Source organism: Camelus bactrianus, chromosome 3 (assembly GCF_048773025.1).
Source record: "Camelus bactrianus isolate YW-2024 breed Bactrian camel chromosome 3, ASM4877302v1, whole genome shotgun sequence".
In the NCBI taxonomy this organism is placed as follows: Eukaryota; Metazoa; Chordata; class Mammalia; order Artiodactyla; family Camelidae; genus Camelus; species Camelus bactrianus.
The window spans coordinates 76,421,683-76,446,258 of NC_133541.1; the positions used below are offsets into that span (position 1 = coordinate 76,421,683).

Here is a 24,576-nt window from a genome sequence, read left to right on the forward strand (position 1 = left end):
CCTAAGACAGGGGCAGAAGCAGAAGTTATTAGAAACAGATTCAGCAGCCTCAGCCAGCTCCCAGGAGAGCAATGAGACCAACTTAACCCATTTCTTCTCAATTTCACTCACAAATCAACCAGTAAGATTAACTACTATTTTCTTAGATGAGCCATTAGAAGGTATATTGTGATTTCTTGGGCTCATATGGCCACAAAAATCTTTTATCTCCAGCCCCTGTCTTCCAATGACTATCAAAGTGCCTAATTTCTAGCTCTTAAATATGTCTAAAATCTGTGTCATGGCATGTTAATAGTTGTAGATCATGACATCCTCATCAATTACTTATTTTAGCCAAAAGATTTTTAAATTTAGTTGCCTTCTGTCCAACGATATGAAAACTAGGTTATGAAATGGTAAAATCCCAACAGTGGTGTTGGGAAGGCTGGACAATTACATGTAAAACAACGAAATTAAAACACTCTCTCATACCATATTCAAAAAATAAACTCAAAATGGTTTAAAACCTAGATGTAAGACATGACACCATAAAACTCCTAGAAGAGAACATAGGCAGAATACTCTGACATAAATTGTAACAATATTTTCTTAGATCAGCCTCTAAAGGCAAAAGAAATGAAAGCAAACTAAACAAATGGAACCTAGTGAAACTTAGAAGCTTTGACACAAGAAAGGAAACCATCATCAAAACTAAAAGACAACCTGCTGACTATGGACTGGGAGAAAATATTTGCAAATGATGTGACTGAAAAGAGATTAGTATCCAAAATATACAAATAGCTCATACAACTCAATTAAAAAAAAAAAAACCAAATCAAAGAAAGGCAGAAAACCTAAATAGACATTTTTCCAAAGAAGACACAAAGACGACTAACAGGCACATGAAAAGGTGCTCAACATCTCTAATTATTAGAGAAATGAAAGTCAAAACAATGCGGTATCACCTCACACTAGTCAGAATGGCTATCAAAAGGTCTACAAATAATGTTGGACAGAATGTGGAAAAAAGGGAACCCTTGTACACTGTTAGAATGTCAATTGGTACAGCCACTGTGGAAAACACTGCAGAGATCGCTTAAACTAAAAATAGAGCTACCGTATGATCCAGCAGTTCCACTCTTGGGCATGTCTCATTCAATAAAAACTCAACTTTTTATAATCAGTTGGGAATGCCTATGTCCTTCCACATTCTTCTTCTTGAAAATCCACTGTTTCCCTGCTAACAATTTTCAAATGAATAGTTACATTTAGAAACAGAAAAAAACCTATTCCCTATATCATAGTTAATGATTCAGTGAATACACTGTGCTAAGAAATTAGTAAAATGAATTTATCTTGGCAATGAAGGAAAAGTTTGAAGATTATGGTATTGTTTCTTTTATTTGTGGATATAATGTAAACAGGTGGTGTGGGATGTACATATGTTTCAGGAAGCTAAGTAGATCATGATGTATTGTTCGTTTTAATTTAACCATATATATGCTCTCAGATATATTTAATGCTTACTACATATATTTTCAGAAATGCTTAGAAATTACTTCATGTGAAAAAATGATATAAGGAATGTATGACATTTAACACTGGAAAACCTTGCCCTCTGGAGGATGTAATTTTTGTCCTTAAACATATAATTTGCTGTTATGTAGCAGACAGGGGTGTTCCAGTACTTGAACCAATTGATAAGAGATAAATCTAATAAAATCCATGTGAGAATTAAGGCAACTGAAAATTAGATTGACTTTGTTGATTGAGCTGAGTGTTCCCCATCACAGGGTGTTTTAGTTATTTCTCAGTTGCCTAAAGTCGTAATTCTCATCTGCTGTGAAAGCAGTGTTTGATAAAGATCTGTGGAATGAGTGGATGACTAAACTGTAGGATGGATGGATGGTAACTGTTGGGGCGGAAGGTTGGGCTGGATGATCTCTGCTGGATGGTTGGGCTGGATGACCTTTCCAGTCCAGGTTTCTTTGGTGTTTTTCTTCTAGTAGAGTGAGAGAAGTATATTCAACAGCAAGATGGGCTATAGTGATTGAGCTCAGGAGAGGAGCAGTGTCCCTAGTATAGGGAAACAAATATGCAAAGGGTTAAGGAACATCCACCATTGTAGTAAAGTTTTACAGACGTTAGTTAGTGGTAGCAGCACAGGGCTGGGAACCAAGAAACCTTCATTGCTTTAACACAATTTTTTTAAAAAATCTCTTTCGGATTTTTACTAATATCTATAAATTAAATATTTCTCATTGTTTAGCTTACTTTACTTTTAAATTATAATTGCCACTTGCTTCTTTTTTTCATTAAAGTAGGTAACACTGATGTTACCTTTGAAGTTTAAATGAATTTCTTTTGATATTCAGTGGGTAGTTTGGACTTGGTAGTATTTTCCAACCCAATTTTGCATGCCACAAGATTTCTGAAACAGTATACAAATAGCTTGATATATCCTAAAAACTTGACTGAGAAATGTTGTTATGACAACTATGTTTTTAAAATGTACTGAAAATTGGAAAATTTTAAATTTCCCATGGAAATAAAGGATGATCTACACTTCCAATAAAGACTTCTAAATTGGGATTTGGACAACTACTTATAATGTAGAGAGTAGGATGAAGTTCTGGGAGGTGAGCAACTTATTGCCATAAAGTTGGTTGGGAGGAGGTGTGTTATGAAGGTTATGCAAGGTGCATGAATAGGCTATCTAGTAACATAACACTCATTTATCATATATTGTAGATAAATATCTAAGATTTTAATATTCAGGTTATAGATAGTATGTTCCATATTTGACCCTTCTTTTCAATTACCTGACTTATTATTCTTATATGTATAATTTAGACTCAGAAAATTATTGTACTACTCAGTTTTATTGTAAATGTAATGCTCTTGACCACACTGAAGAGACCAGTCAGAAGCAAGGCAGAACTTGTTGAATGGTAGACCAAAGACAGAAGATCAAGGTTCTTAACTCTGTCACTTAGTACCTATGTGATTGTGGTCAGGATTTTATCTTCTCAGGGCCTTGGTTTTCAATGCGAAGTGGAGGTAATGCATTTCCTGCCAATGTAATAGGAGTTCTTCTGAGATTTAGCAAGCAGGTGTATCTGGAACATGTTAAAAATGTGTCCCCACTTGTTCTTTACCAGTGTGGATTTCAGACAAGTAGTAATACTTACTTGCCTCTGCCTGTACTATGTTCTGACTTGAAATCTACTTTTAAGCAGTTTTAAAAAGTATTCTGGTGAGTTGAAGAAACACAGAATTTCATAAGTTTTTAAAAACTGTATCAAGATCTTAGAGTTGCCCCCATTCCCCCGTTTAAAAATGAGTGATCCAATTTAGACCAAATAATTTGATGTTTCAAAATTCTATTTTTTCATTTTGAGAGAGAACTGATAAATGGGGGAAGTATCTATTTCTTTCACCACAATAATGATGTTAGTATTCATGAATTAACATAAGGAGTAGAATCCGAATGTCAGTAACACATAGACTCTAAGTCAAGTGTTTTGTAGTTTCAGCATCAGGCAGATTTAATCATTAGTTTTGAACATAGGTTTGTGGATATTCCTATATGGTCACAAATCACTGGCAAGCAGATGAAACAATAAAACTGTCAACTCTTTTCATTATTCTTTGAATGCATATTTTTATGTCTATTTCATTTCTGTTGATTTATACTTCAGTGCAACCTTTATTTTCATTCAGTACTACTAAATCTGTGAAACCAAAGGAGATGTTACTATTCCTGTTTCTTGGAAGAGAATGAGGCAGTCTGCCTCCATTCCTTCTGTTCTTCTCCAGACTCAAGAATGTTGCACAAACCTCCTTATCTCTCTATAGAAAACAGAGCAAAGCTAAAGACAAGAATATGTGGTATAATCTCTGTAGGAGATACCAGCTCTGAAGCCGTTGTTAAGGAGGGAGCTGCAGCTGTTTCTAGCAACCCTTCTGAGTGTGACTTTTCTTTCCTTTGGAACGAAAGGGACAGGAAGAGAGGTCAGTAAAGATAATAGGAAAGTCAAGGATCCAAACTCCATGTTACTTAATGTCCCTGTTCCCTGTCTTACCTTTGAATTATCTTCTGCTGTAGTCTGTTTGTTCGCTTTTTGTTCCCCCAACAATAAAGTTATAAAAAGAGTTGGACCTCCTTTTGTTACCGCATCTGTCATCATCTGAGAAGGATAGTGTAAGGTGAATCTTTAGTATCATCATCTATCTGAAGTTGCCTGCTTTTCTCAACCACTCAGCAGCCTCAGTAGGAGTATTTCTTACATTACCCAAGAGAGGAGTTGGGTGGTTCCCCTCTTCAGGGTTTCAGGAGTTTGACCCTCTACCCACGTTTCTATAAAATTTCACCTATCAAATTGCCACCAAGGCTCCCCTGAGGGATTTTGTCCCTCCCTTTTATAGACTGAGTCACAAGTCTTAATTCTGAGACTCTAGGCTGCTTCTCTTTGGTCTTCATTTTAGCTAAAACAGATTAAAAACAACCTCATTCTTGACTTTCTTCCTCTCAATTTTAGGTTTTTTGGTTATGCATTTAATCATGTCTCCTGGCCTTGTATTGACTAATGCATTTTTCTACCCATTGCTGGGAAGGTTATTTTTGTGACCTCAAACTAGGAGTGACCACTAGGTAGCAGCCATTCTGGCAACAGTAAATAATGGTTCCACATCCCTTTCAACCTCCCCTCCCCCTCCTTAAACCCTTTCCCTGACAATAGCACCCCTCATCCCCTTCCCCACCAGTAACACCTTAGCCGTTATTTAAATTACAGAGTCAGGGTCCTTTTACTGTTCCACCCCAGTCACCAACTGTAGAGAAGCATCCTCATAATCTCATGATATTGTTAATTTTTGTAATTTTAGTATTCAAATAGCATAAAGTGGCATCTTGTGGTTTGTATCTGAATGTCACTGACTAATGGTGTCAAGCTTCTTTTGATGTGCTTATTGTTTATTTGTCCATCCTTTGTTTTGGGGTTTTTTTTTTTTTTGCATTTCTTTAATTGAAGTATAGTCAGTTTACAATGTTGTGTCCATCCTCTTCTGTTAAGTGTTCTACCCAGTTTTGTTTTAATTGGGTTGTTCGTCGTTATGTTTCTGAGGTGTGTGTTCTCTTTACGTTTTACATGGAGATTATTTGCCAACTATATGTAGGCAGAAATGTTCTCCCAGATTGGAGTTGTACTTTTTGTTTTTTAAAAATGAGCCTTGTGAGGAAATGTTTTTAATTTTGATGAATTCCAGTTGTTTCTTTTTTATGCTTTTTGTGTCCTGTCTCAGAAATCTTTGCTCATGATTATCCACTTTGTTGTACAGATATTCTCCTGTGTTTTATTCCAGGACCTTTATCGTTCTAGCTTTAGGTTTAGGTTCAGAAACTTGTCACAGAGGGAGAAAACTTCCTTCTACCCATCTAGGTTCTTCTGGCTGGTCTAAGAATTAAATTGACATGAGACTGATTAACAGCAGGATGTCAAATCCAATTTTGTACATACAGGAACCCCACACATATGCGAAGTTTCAGAGATAGAAACGTAAAATGAGGTGTATATGTCATCCTGAGCTAAGGAGTGGGGTAGGGACCTGAGGATTCAGAGAGGAGGAGGGTCATTCACTGATAAGAAGAGCACATGTTTAGTAATTTGGACGTTTGCACTGTCATACAGATAGGTCCTAAATAGTTATTTCTGGTAATAACTCTTATTATAGGCAAAGCCCCCAAATTAAATTCTTTAAGGAAGAAGTAAAATTTTCCCTTGAGCCTGCAGAGTCTCAACTGTCTTTAGCTCAGAACAATCCATGTGGCAAAGTAGCACATCTTGGAAGGGGCTGGTCTGAACCCCTACAGATGATCCATGTAAACTGTTGTTGTTAAAAAATCATTGTTGTTCCCTTCTCTGACGTATTTGTCACATGGTGCTTCAGAAGGTAAAGTACTTCGCATGGCTGCCCAGGACATTTTAAAGCCATAGTTAGGGTGGATTTTCACTTCAAGATGGTGGATTCTTGTTAAAGTTACTTGTTAAATATCATAGTTATATTTCAGTCTGTATATTGATTTTAAAAATCAAGAATAAAATCTATCCCTCTAGGACTTTCTTTTCTTCCCTCTCTCCCCCATCCCCTCATTTTTCTTTCTCTCCTTTCTTTCCTCCCTTTCTCTCCTTCTTCCTTGCACCATTCATTTTTCCTTCCTTGTACTTATTTGTTTGTTGCTTTATTATGGTACAGGAAGTTACTTGGGAAAGATGTAGGACTTTATGCAGTGTCATAGACAGCCATAATTCATGGCTGGTTGTGGAAAAATAGCTCTCAGTAATGTGGTTTGTGTAGAAAAATATTTACGATCAAGTGAGAATTGGAATTTTACATTGCAAAATGAAATTCCATCATATACTGATGACAACTTTTTTGAAATGACAAATAATAGCATTGACTCAGCTTTATGGTGAGAGGAGAGTGCATGCTGTCTTCTAGTTACAAGGATACTATCATTTAGAAGGCTGAGAATTCTGATAGAAATTTGCTATAATGTAGATCTTAAAATGCTATTGTGTAGTAACATTTCTTAAATCTGTTTTATAACCTCTTGAGGTTACATCTTCTTAAGTGTGCTGATTGAATGGTCAGAATGAAATATCCCTTAGGTTTATTTACCACTGCCTCAGATGCATCTTAAAGGAACTGCTTTCATACTTGAGCTTAAAAAAAAAAACTGTTCTTTTTCTTTGCTGTAGGACAAGAAATGGGTTCTCAATCATGAAGATGTCATATTGGGAGAATTAATAGGCAAGGTATGTAATCCATTCAGCTGAACAACCAAAAGCCTTTATAGCTATTGTGAACTCTGTAGATTCCTTTATTTTCTTCAAAGCCTTTCATATATTCCAGCACACAGAAAGGCACATTTACACATGAACCTGGAAGAACACAGTACCATATCTGTTATGAATGCTGTGGTGGTCACTGAAACAGAAGTGTGAAAATCTTTGAAAAGTTTAAGGATTATCTTGACTTTTTAAAATAGTGTATGTATATTTTCCTCTGAAAGGACTAAAATCCACAATAATTTTATTGCAGGGTAGTAAAGCCAAAACTAGTGAGCTGAGATTTGAAAAGAAACTGTGAGGTAATTGAAGTTTAAACACCTTAGTCTTAATCCATTTGTTTCTGGTTATACCTGATAGTTCAAAAAAAAAAAAAAAAGCAATACTGCTCTTTTGGGGTTTCAAGGTTGTATATAGAATCACAGCATGGGAGAAGATTGGAAATTTTTTTTGTATACATATTTTTATCGAAGTATAGAAAGTTTACAATGTGTCAATTTCTGGTGTACAGCATAATACTTCAGTTATACATGAACATACATATATTCGTTTTCATATTCTTTTACCATAAGTTACTACAAGATATTAAATACAGTTCCCTGTGCTATACAGCATAATCCTGTTTGTTTATTTTATATATATTAGTATCTGCAAATCTCAAACTCCCAATTTATCCCTTCCTACCTGCTTCCCCCCTGGTAACCATAAGTTTGTTTTCTCTGTCTGTGAGTCTGTTTCTGTTTTGTAAATAAGTTTGTTTGTCTTTTTTTCCCTTAGATTCCACATATAAGTGATATCATATGGTATTTTTCTTTCTCTTTCTGGTGTACATGTTATTTCAGTCTGAAAATTACATGGACGAGACACATTTCAGTATGTTCATTTTGTAGCTAGCTCTGTTAGTGGTCAGTGGAGGCAGCTGTACATGATGAAAGTCCCTTTCTTCCAGCCTAGTTGGAAGTTTCTTCCAACACGTAGGCCATATGAAAGTGTGTTATGTCTAACAATAATGATGGACGTTTAATCATTAATGAAATTGTTTATTTGCAAATATATTGTTTATTCATAACTCAGTTCCAGTAGGTAAATACTCACTTCTTTGTCAATGACTTAATCAGTGATGCTTACATTAGAAAGTGTGAGTGGAGTTTAGGTTCATAATGAAATGTGAAAAATAGTATAAAATCCAACTATTTAGGGAAAACTATCACTCATACATTCCTGAGTGATCAGTACTAGAATTTAAGGCTCAGCATTTTGAGTAGAGAAGTAAATGATTATTCACTGCTTTTTTGATTCAAATGTAAACTTGATGAATTGACAGATTTCCCATTTTTTAGCCCTGATGTGTATTGAGAAAGTAAATCTCTCTCGAAATAATCTACCTCCCAGAATTCTTAATATTTTAAAATATTATTTCCAAATGCAAGCATTAAATTGCTATTAGAAAGCAGTTTCTATTGACTGCTAATACTTACTTAGTAAATTCTGAAGAATTTCAAGCTAAAAGCAGTAGCTGATGTGTTTATTTCCTCTGTGCGGTGGTCATCATTCTTAAGGAAATATTCCTTCTTATTCATTACCTTAGGTCAATAACCCAGTAGCAGAGATTGGGCCAAAAATTATTACAAGGAAATTAAGTAAATTTCCATGAAAATACAAGTAAATAATAAGTTAAAAAACTAAACCACTTACTTGAAATAGTGTGTTGAGTAGGGCAGATTTTTCAGTACTAAGAAAAACACAATTTCGGTTAAAGTGAAATATTTCAATTATTTTTATGTTTAGTTTAATATGTGATATGGTATTCCACATATTAGGATTTTTAGCCCTTAGGTCCTTAGTGAGGCTATTTCAAAGAATAATTATTTTCAATGACAAGGCAGTGGTATGATGTCAGTTTTAATAAATTTAATCATTTTAAAGAAAACACTTCAACCTTAGAGACACTGTATAGCTTAATTTTAGCTAATGTTTTTGAGTAAAATTTATCATTTCATATTTTCATTACTCTTCTGAATAAATACATATAGTATATTGCTTGAAAGTTCATGGGTAAAAAAAAAAAAAGAGAATTAGCCATGGTTCCTCTATTTATGGACTTTGGAATTTAATGGTAATATAAGGTTGAGACAAGAACATATTTTTTTGTTGAGTACTATATTCCTGTAGACTGTACTTGATGTATAGTTGGTATTCAGGAAATATTTTATTCACCCCTGAAATATTTATTGAATGCCTGCTATGTGTCAGGCACTCTTCTAGGCACTTGTAATATGTCACTAAACAAAGCAGACAAATATCCTTCCCCTTATGGACCTCATATTTTATCCAGGAGAGAAAGACACATAAACAGCAAACTTAATACATAGGTAAATGTTATAGTGTTAAAGGGTGCTAAACCTTGTGAAAAACATGGGCATGTATAATCTGTTAGTGCTACTGCGTTGGAGTTCTAATTCGTAGCAGGGAAATTTGGGTGCGCCTTATTAAAATTGTTACTTGGAGAGGAGGGATCTAGCTATGTGGACATATGAGGAAGAGGGTTCTGGGCAGAACCACTGCAAATTACATTAGAGGAGCAAGTGAGATAGTTGGCCTGTAACTGAGTAAGCAAGGAAGACTGATAGAACAGGAAGTCAGTGAGGAGGTGAGGGTATGGATCATGCACAGCCTTGTAGGTCACTATAATTACTTTGGCTCTAAGTATGTGTGAAAAGGTAAGCTGGTGGATGATTTTGAGTAGAGGAGCTGCATGATCTTACATTCCACAGAGTCCACTCTGGCTGTTGTATTGAGAATAGGCTGAGCTGGAAGGTTAGGGAACTACTGTACTTGTCTAACTTAGCGTGATGGTTGCTGGATCAGAGTGGTGGCAGTAGAGGTGGTGAGAAGTGGTGAGTTCTGGATTTGTTTTTCAAGTTGAACCAACTGAATTTCCTGATTCTCTGTGAGGCAAGAGACAAAGAGGACAGTGGGCATAGGTGCAGGAGGTTTGGGGGGACAAGGTTAGGAGTTTGGATGCACATATTGAGCTTTGTCTCTTAGACTTCCTAGTGGAACTGTTGGGAAGACAACTGGATGTTAAGTCTGGAGTTTAGAAAAGACGTCTGGATCAAAAGTACAAATTTAGTAGTTGTCATTTACAAATTTGGTAATTTATTTGTATGGTATTTAAAGCCATTAGACTAGATGAGTTCAACAGTGGAGTGAGTCTAGATAGAGAAAAGGAGACAGAAATTGAGCCATGGTCACTTAAAAATTAAGAGGCTAGAAAGAAGAGAAGCAAGATAATTGATGATGAGAAAGAGAAATCTCCTAGAAGGCAGTAAACCAGGAGATGTGATGCCTTGGAAGCCAAGAGAAGAAAGTCTGTCAAAGAGGAGACAGTGATCAATGGTGCCAAATGCTACTGAGAAACAGGTCAAATGAGATGATGACAGAGAACCATTGAACTTAACACTGAAGAGATCACTGGTGACTTGATTGAGTACTTTCTTTGGAATGCTTTACGTGAAAGCCAAGTTGGAGTATTTTTAACAGAGGATGGGAGCAGAGGGATTAGAGATAGCAAGGATGTAACTCTTTGAAGTTTTGTTGTGAAAGGAAGCAGAGACATGTGTTGTTAGTTTCAACAGAATTGGTTTGTGTGTTGTTTAATCTAGAGAAGTAGCATGCTAGTTTGCACTTAGGAATAATGAAATGAAAAATTAATGACTTTGGAAGGAGATGAGAATTGCCAGAGTAATATCATTGAGTGGGTAAGAGGGGATGGAATTTGGTTTACAGTGAAGGATTGATTTTAATGGAAACACAGTAGTTCATTTTTATAATAGCAAGGAAGATTGGTGAGAGGATAAATGTGGGCCTGAGAGTCTGGAAGTTCTCCTTAGATGCTTCAGTTTTCTCAGTAAATTAGGAAACAAAATTATTAGCTAAGAATGAGGGTATGGGGAGGTAAAGTGATTTTGAGAACATGGTGTAAGGGGGAAATAGTTAATTAGAAGAATGAGAGTGTGAATGATCTGGAGAATTGTAATATGACTATTGAGCAGCATTAAGGACCTCCTAGAGGTTTGAGTTGATAAATTTAAAATGAAACTAGTCAATATGGTTGTGAATTTTTCTCCAGCCACATTTAGCTGCACAGGTACAGAGTGGGCTGTATTGCATTTAATCCATGTTGTGGGTTTGATGAAGGAGTTCTACAAATTAAGAGGAACAAAGAAGCTGAGGGTGTATGGTAAGCAGTTGTTACAATTATTGGCCATGGAATTTAAGCTAAATAAGGAAGCAAGAGAGTATATTAAGGGTGTGGTGGACAATAAAAAGTAATAAATCTAAAAATTTGGAAGTTCCTATAAGGTCAAATGATTTTAAGACTGGATATTAGAGGAAGTAAGCCAGAAAAATAGATGCCAGCCAGAAGATGGGGTGAATTAAATAGATATTAAAGAGGAGTTGTGTTATTGGTCAGGGCAAAGTTATAATCATAGAAGATACAAGATCACTGGAAGAGACATGGTTATGAAATAGAGATTTTTGGAGTGTTTGGAGGATCTTTAAGTGTCTATTGAAATTGCAAAGTACTAAGATGGAGTAACACTGGATACAGTGATCCAGGAGTACAAGTTGTCAATAAATGAGGGAAAATATTTTGAAATTCAGTAGCTGCTAGCCACAGTAAGGGGTAGTAGGTATATAATCAAATGATTAAGGTTGAAAGCTAGGGTTTCCTAGGAATGCAGGATGGAAAATATCTTGAAAGCAGTGATAAGGAGCTGATAGAATCCTTTGTTCCATCTGCAGGGTAGTGGGAGAATGATGGTGTGTGTGATGGGGGGTGGATATGGGGGGGAGGGTCATCTCTTTAATTTTAGGAAATGAAGCTTACCTACTATTTAAGTGTTCTCAACTGAGAGCTAGGTTTCTGTTACAACAAGAAGGGGACGAGAATGACCAATGAATAGGTTAAAGATAAGATTTTGGTGGACCATGAATTCCAGAAGGTACAGTGGAAGTTGGGGATAGAAGGGAAATGGTTGGAGATAATGGGTGGAATGGAAGTCTGCAGAACCTAATGAGAATTAGAGAGGGGGAGGTAAGGACCTAAGACCAGGACCTCCTTAGGAGGACTGACTTAAACATGGACAAGACACACAATGAAGTTTAGCCACATGAACTTAAGACTGGTAGTGGAGATGAAGCTGTTCCCACTAAATGGTAGGGAGTGATGGGTGTCGTAGGCTTTTTCCTGATCTCTTTGGATGAAGAAGCAGTGGTCTGTGATAGTCTTTTTCTCAGTGTTTGGGGATTCCTCCCTTGACCATCCTTGATGGAGTTGAAGTCTTCTGAGTAATGATTGTTAAATGAGAGTTCAAAATTTTCAAATGCCTAGTATGTACCAAGACCAGTTATATAGGGCAGAAATCATTAGAAGGGTACAAAAGGGCAATGGGATGGTAAGTGTTCAAGAATGAGATACGTAATTTTGAGAAGATCAAGAAAATCTTCATGAAGGAGGGGCATAAGAAATGGACTTCAAGTTTAGTTGGCATGTTCTCTGAAGATGGGGGGAACTGTAGAGAAGGCATGACATACATTTTGGGATCAGTAAGTATTTGAAATTATGGCACATGTTATTAGTCAGAGGCTGTGATGTGGCATTAGACAAAGGCTGAAAAAGTGATGTAATGGAAGGATAGATATTAAATAAGGCAGTAGTATAATCACAGTGTCTCTTGGGAAGATGAATCTGGGAGTGTTGTGGTGGATTGGAGAGATGAGGGGCTGATGATGAGATTAGCATAGGTGAGAAAAATGAGGTCTTGAATCAGGTTAGTGAGTCTGAGGTGCTAGGAGGGAGACAAAAATATTCTGGAAGAAGGATCTGAATGCTTGTAGAGAGAGTAATGGTCCTTGTAAATGAAAAAGGTGATTTAGTCAAGAAATTTCCTCTAATGAATAAAATGTTAAGTTTTAGACAAGATGAATTGGAAGTGCTTCAGAATCATTCAGATGGAGGCCCAGCAGTAGTCATGTGTAATATCTTCTCTAAACACTATCAGTGTTGTAATAAATGATGTGATAATTGTGGGAGGGAAAAAAATCCTAGAATGACAGGGAAGGATGTAAAGCTAAAAATTTTTCTTCTAGTTTGTGATGAATGTGTACTGTGTTGAATTTATGTTTACTTTTCATGTAAGAGTGATTAATCCTTGTTTCTAATAAATAGTTAAGAGTTGAATATTAAAGAATATGAAAACAAATTTATGTATATGTATGACTAAAACACTATGCTGTACACCAGAAATGACACATTATATCTGACCCATTGTAACTGACTATACTTCAATAAAAAGAAGAGTTGAATATTAGATTTAAGAATAATACTATTCTTTACTGAAATATTCAAATATACTTAAAATATTAAGTAAAGTAAATGTTAAATTAAGCAAAATAGTAATTATTTAATGAAGTAATTTAATACATTTATTAAAATAAGGATTTTAGTAATTTTAAATTATTAGTAACAAAATTTATACATCTTGAACTATTGGTTAAGTTACATTGATCTTAGAACTCGAACTCACTAATTATCAGACTCCTATTTTAGTTACTTCTTACTCAACAAGGATAGCATTGAAGCTTTTTATAATATAGTGCTTTCATATTATGCTTATAGCTATGTAAAAAAATGTATGTATACATAGAAGAACTTGAAGGGAATACTCAAAATAGCTTTTGTATTAAACTTATAGATCTTCTCTGTATTATTTATTTCACAATTATAATAAAGGTGACTTCAAACTGGAAATAAGGCATTTTAAATTGAAATATGTTCTAGCCAGAGGATAAGGTTAGAAGTTTAGATGTTTGATAGAAATGAGTTCACGGGTGGCACTGGCATATGGGCAAGCACTTCCTCTTCTTGGTACCTTTCAGAGATTGACAACCTGCAGCAGTGGCTGTTGACTGTCCATCATCTGTTGCCTCTCCCCTAGTCTTCTCCAGCTGACCTCTGGCTGTGTGGATCAATACCACCAGTCACCTCACAGAATCTTTGTTTTGTCTTTAAACATTAATGGATATATATTTTTAATCTAATAAAATTTAGATCTTAGGGAGTAAAGGGAACTAGGTGGAATGAAATTTAAGTCCTTCTGACAGTGTTAGAGTTTCTCCTTTTATTTTCTTTCATTTTTTTCCCCCATTTTCCTTTTCAATTCTCCTCGAACATCAGATACCCCAAATGGCTGGTGTGTTGGGGGGTATGTTTAAAGGTGGAAGATTGGTAGGAACAGTATTCCCAATCTTCATTTCCACTTAAAACACTGAGCTGACAGAGTACTTTGATTAACTCAAAACTCATCATTATATACTTTCCTTGTATTTTGCAAAGATTTATGTGGATGTCTTACACCCCAAACAATAAATATATTTGTATTTTCAGGGAAATTTTGGTGAAGTATTTAAGGGCACATTAAAGGATAAAACTGCTGTTGCTGTTAAAACATGTAAAGAAGATCTTCCTCAGGAACTGAAAATAAAATTTTTACAAGAAGCCAAGTGAGTTCTCTAAAGTAATGTAAATATGTGTTTATAACAGAAGTGATTCATTAAAGTGTAAGTTTGAAGATACCTTAAATTATGATTAGGTGAAGTAGAAGTAAGCACTTATCATACAATGTGGAAACGTTTTTTTGTTTTTGAGTTAGATTATAGGTTAGTTAGGCAATCACAATCAAAAGAACCAGATTCTAAAAAATACTGAGTATTCTTCGGGTCTTAAAAGCAAAAAATATTGCAATTTTTTAATCACACATACGTATATATGCAATGCTGTGATTATCTTTATAATAAAAATATTACTGTATTCTACATATAAAAGACATAATTTACATATATATAGGTATATAATTATATCTATCCTACCCCTTAGATATTGCTTAAGTCTTTATTTCCAGCTGTTAGCTTTTTTTTTTTTCCTGAGAACCTCAGATTTCTTCTTTAACTCAGTTCTGGCATTTGTTCCAAATTTTGCATATTGTTTCTTTTCTATCTGATATTCTAGGATGATAGTCTTCTCTTTCTTCTATTTTAGCTAAAATTTAATGTTCCAACTTGCCAGCCCTGTGTTGCAGATATTTAAAACTATCACATTAGTGGTAAAATCTGGTATATACATCAAAACACAAAACAAATGGAAAGGTGCTTTGGACAGAGTGGAAATGGACGTATGAATGAGATGGATGGAAGGGAGAGAAGGAGAATATGTAGATCCACAGATTGGTGGTATAAAGGGGAGGAGAGAAAGGTGTGGGTGCATGTGTGTGTGTTTTGTCTCCATGTTGGTGTTGTATATAAAACTGAAGTTTTTTGTAAAGCACTATTGGAGAACAGAGGGCATAGCAATGAAAGAACAAAGTTCCATGGCAGAGAGCACCTTGATGTCATTTCTCCATTATCTAAAAGTGAATATTTATAGCAATGGATTAAACTAGTCGGGTGCATTTATTAAATATTATCTATAGAATAAAATAATTTTTTTCATGTATATTATTAGCAATTCAGAAAAAGTATTCTATGAGTAATTTAAAGGTATGCTATCACAATTGAAGTTCATATGCTCATTATTTTCGTTATTCATAGGTATTTTAAGGTACAGGTTATATCTAACATTCTTTAAAAAATATTTAATCTTCTAGCTCTCTAATTTTTTATTTTATTGCAAAATAAAAAGTTTACTTTCTTGTAAAGTGAGACCATGAAATTTTATGTTAAAAATGAAAATTATATTCATGCAAACTCCCAAATATCCTTTAATAGATGATAGAGCTTTATATTTAGATGTTTAATATTATTTGGGTTCATCTTGGCTGTTTTGTGGAACTTGTTTATTAAGCACTTTTCAACCTAAGAAATGACATTTTGGATTAAAGTCAAATGTTCTAAAACTTCCTTTCTAGTTTCTCATAGAAACTGCAAGCTCAGTTATTGACAGACTATTTACCTCATCTCTAGAATTCCTCCCAGTCTATCTTTTCATTTATAAATCATTATATATTTTTCAATTGATAACATTTTTTAGAGCTGTCTCTGCTTTAGTTGTGCTTGTACAAAACATATATGAACTCTTATCTTTCTTCAAATGAAGTTATTTTTTCATTATCTTAGGAAAGAAAGTGCATTTTTGAAACATGAGTGAATTTATAACTGTATCAACAGGATAATATGGAATAACATTTGGTAACAGAAATCATCAGAGTAGACAGGCCTCTGAGGGAGTCTAATCTATTTTTAACTCATACTTGGAGCCCTATGGATGAGTCTAAGCTACTTTTATAGCCCTCTGAAATTCTGCCTTTATCCAAACAAGGTCTTCTCTGCCTCAGCCTAAGTCTTACATTACTCATTGTTTAACCTTCTACCAGCTTTCTCAAAACTTTTGACTTTTTACTATTTTGAAAGTGATCATGATCACCAAGAAAGTATGGAGTATAAAATCTCAATATGAAGTGATTACCCTATAGCATTTACCAATATGAATTGTTCTTACTTTTATTTATTTTAAATGAAGTATGTACAGTGCTGCCCTGACAGTGTATGGATTTTAGTCCACTAATACTTTGCAGCTATGCTTTTGTGAGAGTGGTTAAAATCAAATATTATAAAGGGAATTCTGCATACTTTGAACTAAATAAGTTATTACTATTTAGCATGGTTGTTATTCAGAGTGGCTAATAATTCTTAAGTGAATATGTAATTGGATTAAGAATTGACTCATTTGTACCTTTATTTTGACAATATTTATCAAAAATTTATACATCCTATTTATCATAATTTGGGTTCATCCTAAAGTTTTAAAAATTGTGTGTTCTACTTGTGCACATTACTCATGTTCACAAATTAATGCTTATTATTTAAACGGTAACTATTCTTATACTTCTCTCATTCAGAATTCTCAAGCAGTATGATCATCCCAATATTGTCAAACTTATAGGAGTATGCACACAAAGACAGCCTATCTACATCATTATGGAACTGGTTCCAGGTAATACAATTTCAGAGATTTCCTCGATGACATTTTAATGTCATGTTTTACTGCTTTTATATGTTCAGTCTCTTTGATTTCCCCTTGTAAAGTTTGAGAATTTTGTTTAACATTTTCCTGATGACAAAGAGCTTGTACACGTACTCGATATTTTTATAGTCCATAATACTATGCTATTTTCTAGAAAATGTCAGCCAAACTTTTTAATAGAAGATATATTACTACAGTGTGGTTACACATGGAGTTCAGTTATATGTAATGTTGCTGTGAGAAAAGCTATTTAGAAAAATAGTCTACTTAGTTTGACTTTATAATAATGATAGTATTATCTTATATTTAGTTCACTGTATATCATTTTCCAAGTACATTACCACACATCCTCTTGTTTGGTTGTGCAAAATAATACCATAATGCTTTGGGTCACAATCTATGAACTTCTTTCATATGTGTACAAAAAAAATGTAATCTGTAGGAATTTGTCCTTGTATTTCTTTCTGGTGACTTTCAACACCTCCAGGTATTTTGGTTAGCCACTTTTGCCAACAAACAAGAATAGCATCAAACTGATATTGTATATCTTTAAGTTACTTTTATTGTATTTTTTTCTGTTGTAGAAAATATAATCAAAGGTAAAAATTTTATCTTGATAAGATTTACAAATACAATAATGTTTAATAACTGAAAAGGATTTACTTTGTTACCTTAGTACCTACTTATTCATTTTTAAAAAAGAAAAAGGAATATGAAAAATATTTCTTAACTTTAACATATAGCAAGTAAATCTGATATTGTAGATTGCCCCTTAGAAACTGTTCACAGAATTCTTTTATGACTTAAGGATAATTGGTCTCATTTTGTCCTGCTGGTTTGATTGCTCTTGGAACATTTCTTTATTATGATGTAACTGTAGGATTCCTAGCGCATAGTCATTTTCATCCTCAAGATAGCAATGTATATTTGCATGATTTACAGTATTTATGATTTATATCTTAAAGTAGGTTTAGTGACGTTATGGAAAAAATAGACTACAGTCTGAAATTTTAAAAACAATTGCATAGCCTGTAATTTTAAGTAAAATAGAATGTTTAAGTATTATAAATACATACAATTGTTCACATAAGTACAAATGAAGCCCCCAGTTAATAAGGGATGTCACTGAGAAACTTAGATTTGAGGGATAGAGTAGACTTGATGAGGAAACGTGATATTGTTGTTACTATGAATGATTAAAGGAACATGGATAACAAATTCCTGATGGCAGTTCCAAGTTGAAAAAAACAAAAGATAGTCTTGCAAGCAAGCCAGGGAAGTGTTTATCTAGACACTAAACTAGTAACCTTTATTGATTTTATTTTTTAGATAATTAAGAATAATGAACTTCATTAGAAAGTTCAAACTGTAATGAAAGTAGGAAATAAAAAATGAAAAATCTCCCACTCAACAATCTAATCCTATCCCAAAGCTAATTGCTGTTTAGTTTTTTGTGTTTTCTTTTCCCCAGGAAAATATTTAATATAGATACTTTGATTTTATGCAAATCTTTTAATTATTAAAATCATAATACTATTTCTGATCTTTTTTCTCTTATTAGTGTAACATGGTTTCCTTGTTTCATATTCATCCATATAGTTCTATGTTTTCTTTATAATGGCTACAGAATATTCCATTATATGGTTTTATATAATTTAATCAATCTATTTATGGATACTTTGGTTGTTTCCATTTTTATTTTGGGGGCTTTTTCTATTTTAAATTGTGCTCATTTAATGTCTGTGGATTTATATCATAAGAATCATTTTGAAGTATATGTATTGGGTAAATTTTCAGCAATGGGATGGTTGGAGCTGAGTTTATGTGCATTTTGATTTATGGTTAATATATTGCTGCACAACAAATGATCACAACTTAGCAGCTTTAAACAATATCCATTTATTACCTCATTGTTATGTAGGTTAGAAGTCCAGGCAGGATTGACTGGGTTCTCAGCTCAGGGACTCACAAAGCCAACAATCAGGATATCAAACTGAGTTCTTATCTGGAGGTACTGGGGAAGCATCCACTATGAAGTTCCTTCATGTTGGTGGCAGTCTCATTTCTTGCAGCTGAAATAGAATAAGGTTTCCTTTCTTGCTGTCAGCCAGGGGCATCTCCCAGCTCCTTAAGGTTTCCTATATTCTTTCATCTTCAGACCCAGGGTGTCACATCATTCAAGTTCCTTGAATTTCTCTACTTCTTTTGTTGTTATTGTTGTTCTGTTTTGTTTCTCAAAAAAGCTGGGAGAGTACTCTATGCTTTTTTGAAAGGGCTCATAATTGAATCAGGCTCACCTGGATAATCACCCTTTCTCTAGGGCAGCTGTGCCGTGTGACAGACATAATTACGGAACTGATATCTCATCATGTTCACATGTTCCAGGGGTCAGGGTGGACATTTTGGGGAGGCTGTCTTCAAATTCTGCCTCCCACAGTAGACTTTGCTAACTTTTCTTGAAGATTAGTTGCAGTGTGGAATCTGAAACCACACTGACTTTTCATACTGTTAATTCCATTGGTTGAACTTGTATGATGAATCCATGATTTTGTAGCATCATGCTTTGTCATTTCTTATTTGGAAAATGTCTACTGACCAGGTTATATCCTATCACTATCTTCTAAATAGTGACATAATTCATTATACAATATCAAAGGTTCATGTTCATTAATGTCACTGCTGATCTCCCTTGAAAAGTAGTTAAAAGTGGTGATGGTGGCCAGTATGTGTTTTCCAAAATGGTAACTTTTATTTGAAAGCTTGGATTTTGTCACTGGCAACAAAAACTGTTTTTTCCTTCAAGTGCCAGGCTTACTTCACTCAATTTTGATAGAATGTCTGTCAAATAACTAATTTTTGAGAACCATAATTTGTCCATCTTTTTGAAAACTGATGTATACTTTGTATATGTACACTTTATTGTATTGACATATGTATACACGTGTGAAACCACCACAATCAAAGTAATGAACACATCTATCATCCCCCAATTTTCCTTATGCCTCTTTTTAGTCCCTCCCTCCTACCCTTCTCTTCCCCTTGTTCCAGTCAACCCCTTATCTGCTTCCTGTCACTGTACATTAGTTTGCATTTCTTAGAAGTTGACATAAATGGAGTCATACAGTCTGTATTACCCCCCTCTTTTTTTTTTTTTTTTGGTCTAGTTTGTTTCATTCAGTGTAATTTTGAGATTGATCCATGTTGTAATGTTTATCAGTAGTTCATTGTTTTTTATTGCTGAGTAGAATTATATCATGAATATATCACACTTGTTATCAGCTCTGAAGAGACTTTCAGATTGTTTCCTGTTTGGGGCTACTGCAAAGTGTAGAAAGTGTTTCACTGTGGTTTTAATTTGCATTTCCCAACTGACTAACGATGTCATGTGCTAATTTGCCATTCATAAATTCATCTGCCCATTTTAAAAATTGGGTTGTTTTCTTGTGAGTCTTGGTTCTTTATATATTCTGGATACAAGTCCTTTATCAGACATATAATTTTCAAATATTTGCTCTCAGTCTGACTTATCTTTTCATTCTCTTAACAGTATCTTTTGAAGAGCAGAAGTTTTTAATTTTGAAGTTTAAATTATTCTTTTATAGTTCAAATCCAAGGTCACAAAGATTTTCCCCTATGTTTACTTCTATAATATTTATAGTTTTAGAATTTATAGTTGAGTCTATGACATTTCAAGTTAATTTTTAAAGGTGAGTAATGGTTTGAAGTTCTTACTTTTAGCATATGAATATCCAGTTGTTCCAGCATCCTTTCTCTCCTGACTTTTTACCTTCATTTTTATATATTTATGTATAGTTCTATTTCTTTATTTTCTGTGGACCTTTTCTTAAATTTTTATTTTATTTATCTTTTTTTATATTTTTTAAATTGAGTTATAGTCATTCTACAATGTTGTATCAGATTCCAGTGTAGAGCTCAATTTTTGTTATACATGAACATACATGTATTCATTGTCACATTTTTTTTTCACGGTAGGCTACCACAAGATCTTATATATATTTCCCTGTGCTATACAGTATAATCTTGTTTATCTATTCTGCATATGCCTGTCAGTATCTACAAATTTTGAAATCCCAATCTATCCCTTCCTACCCTCCGCCCCCTTGGCAACCAGAAGTTTATATTCTACGTCTGAGTCTATTTCTGTTTTGTATTTATGTTCTTCTTTTTTTTTTTTTTTTTTTTTTCAGATTCCACATATGAGCGATCTCATATGGTATTTTTCTTTTTCTTTTTGGCTTACTTCACTCTGTGGATCTTTTTGTTTGTCTTAATGCCTAAATACTATATTATCTTCACCACTGTAGCTTTACAATAAGTCTTGTATCAGGTAATGTTAGTCCTGTAACTTTCTTTTTAAAATTGTTTTGGTTGTTAGAGGTACTTTGAACTTCTATGTCAATTTTATTATTAGTTTTTCAGTTTCTATAGAAAGGCTTGCAGGAATTTAGATTGGGATTACACTGAATCTGTAGATCAGTTTAGGGGTGAATAGACTTCTTAACAATATTGAGTCTTCTGGCCCGTCAACATGGTATATCTTCCAAGTAAGATAGGTCTTCTTTAATTTCTCTCAGCAAGGTTCTGTAGAGTTTAGTGTACAGGACTTTATATCTTTTGTTAAACTTACCTCTGAGTATTTGATTTTTTATGATGCTATTGTAAGTAACTTTTAAAAAGTATATCCACCTTGGAAGTTGTAGAAGATACGAAGAACACTGTTAGTCACCTTGACCTATTGGCATTTACAGGACATTTTATACAATATCACCAGAATGTGCATTTTTCTCAGGTACACAGAGAATATTTACTGAGATAGACCATATTATGGGCCATAAAAAAAAGTCTCAATACATTCATAAGAATTTTAAGTTCTGGGGTGGGGAGGGTATAGCTCAGTGGTAGATTGTGTGCTTGGCATGCAAGAGGTCCTAGGTTCAATCCCCACTACCTCCATTAAAAATAAATAAATGAATAAACCTAATTACCTCCCCCTCCAAAAAATAAATAAACAAAAAAAATTATTAAAAAAAAAAAGAATTTAAGTTCCATGAACACAATGCAAACAAAGTAGAATTCAAGAATAGAATGATCTCTGAAAATTTTCTAAATATTTGGAAACTGAAAAATGCATATCTGAATAACCAATGGGTCAGAGAGGAAATTAGAAAATCTTTTGAACTAAATGGAAAAAAAAATCATAGTATTTATGCAATGCCTGTAAAGCAGTACTTAGGGAAATAATTATAGCACTAAATGCCTGTATTAGAAAAGAAGAAAAGACTCAAAATAATGACCTCTACTTCTACCTTAAACAGAAATGCAAATTAACCCAAAATATGTAGAGGGAAGGAAAAAATATAGATAGAAGAAATCAGTAGAATGGAAAAAACAAAATCAATGAAACTAAACACTAGTCCCTTGAGATTAATAAAATTGATAAACCTCTCCATAGGCTCTTCAGAAAAAAGAAGACACAAATTACCAATATCAAGAATGAGAGAGGTGATGACATTACAGAGTCTACAGATAATAAAAAGATATTAAGGAAATATTATGAATAGCTTTATGTAAATAAATTCAGCAACTTAGATGAAATGGACAGATTTCCTGAAAGACACAAACTACCAAAGCTCATTCCACCTTCATAGTCCCATATCTTTTATAGAATTGGTCAACCATCCTTCAAAGAAAACTCCAGGCTCAGATGACTTCACTAGTGAATTATACCAAACTTTTAAGAATAAAACACAATTCTACACAAATTTTCAGAAAATGGAGAAGGAGAGACTACTTCTCAACTCATTGAGACCATCATTACCTGATTCTAAAACTCAACAGGATAACTATAGACTATATATAATTTTATATATAATATATATTATACATATATATAAATTATATATAATAATTATATATATATATATATATATATATATATATATATATAAAAAATTCTGGGCACACTTTTAATCAAGCAAATACAGCAGTATATAAAAATACATCGTGATCAAGTGGGATTTATCCTAGGACTACAAGCTGATTTAACCTTCAAATGTCAATTTAACTCATATTCATACAATTTAAAACTATAGAATCATCTCAGTGGATGCAGGAAAATCTTTTGGAAAAATCCGACATCCATTCCTGATAAGAATTCTGTGAAAATGAGGAATAGAAGAAAAGTTCCTCATTATGAGTGTCTTCTAAGAAAGACCCACGGATAACATCATATTTAATGGCAAATGACTGAATGCTTTCCACATTTATATCAGAAATAAGACAAATATGCCTGCATTTACCACTTCAACATTGTACTGAATGTTCTAGCTTCTAGAACAATATAGCAAAAAAAAAAAAAAAAAAGAAAAATAAATGAAAAAGCATCACTTAACATATTTAAGGTATTTTTTATCTTTGCCACAATACTTCTTTGCCAGTGTTTGAAATTGAAATAATAGCTATTACACTAATATGAGACATTATAGCAGTCTGGTAAAACTACTACAACACTTAAAAATAAGTGTCTGCTTTTTTGTTTTAAATATTTTTAAAGTAATTTAAGATAACAAATTGCCTTCAGTGAATTTTCAGACACAGCTTTGAAATCTCTTAATAAACCAGTTATGTCTAATAGTCTAATGTCATGAGAATTGGGCCAAAATTGCCTGTTCAAAAACAAAGAGCTAGTAATTTTGACATTTTCAAGTTAAGCCTTGGTAACAAACTTTTCTTGTTTTCTACTACTTCCTTTCAATATGCTGTTTAACTTTTATGCACCTTTTCCTTTCCCTTTAGTAAACACATGTACATATAAGAATATAAAGATAAGTCAGCCAAATACCATAAAGTTCCTTATAAAAATATTTCCACTGTACAATGAAGATCCAATGAGTATATGGTTATGAAAAGCATAGGTGGGATTTATCCCAAGTATACAAGCCTGCTTCAGTATTTGAAAATCTATTAATGTAATTCATCACATCAACAGGCTAAAAGAAAAATCACATCATATCAACAGATACATAGAAAGCATTTGACCAAATATAATACTCATTCATGATAAAAAAAAAATTAAGTAAACTAGGAATAGGGGGAAGCTTCTCAATTTGATTTTTAAAAATCTATAAAATTCTACAGCTAAAATCATACTTAATGATGAAAGGCTTAAAGTTTCCTACTAGGATTAGGAGCCATGGCAAAGATACCCCTCTCACCATTCCTTTTTAATATCTTACTGAAAGTCCTAGCTAATGCAAGAAGACAATAAAAGAAAACAAAAGTTAAACTGATTGGAATGGAAGAAATAAAACTGTTTTTGTAGAACACAGTTTGGCAGCTTTTTACAAAACTAAATGTACTTTTACGATGCAATCCATCAATCACAGTCTTTAGTATTTACCCAAAGTAGTTCAAAACTTAAATCCACACAAAAACCTGCACAAGGATATTTATAGTAGCTTAATTTATAATGCCAAAAGGTGGGAACAACCAAGATCCTCTGCCCTAGGTGCGTGGATAAAGAAACTCTGCTATTTCCAAACAGTGGTTTCAGCGCTCAAAAGAAGCTGTCAAACTATGAAAAGTCATGGAGGGAGCTTAAATGTATATTACTAAATAAAAGAGGCCAATTTGAAAAGGCTG

At 33.7% G+C, this 24,576-nt stretch overlaps 1 protein-coding gene across 11 annotated transcripts in view; it reads left to right on the forward strand.

Annotated features, from left to right (window-relative positions):
* Nucleotides 1–24,576, forward strand: part of FER (FER tyrosine kinase) — a 364,680-nt gene that overhangs the window by 221,028 nt on the left and 119,076 nt on the right. For 10 of the 11 annotated variants that reach the window (XM_074360443.1, XM_074360438.1, XM_074360441.1 and 7 more), the window contains 3 exons: nt 6,741–6,797; nt 14,284–14,399; nt 16,790–16,884. In XM_074360443.1, coding sequence (XP_074216544.1) covers nt 6,741–6,797; nt 14,284–14,399; nt 16,790–16,884 — 268 coding nt within the window. Of the gene's footprint in view, nt 1–6,740; nt 6,798–14,283; nt 14,400–16,789; nt 16,885–24,576 lie in introns of those variants that run through there. The other variant, XR_012505568.1, reaches the window with a different exon arrangement.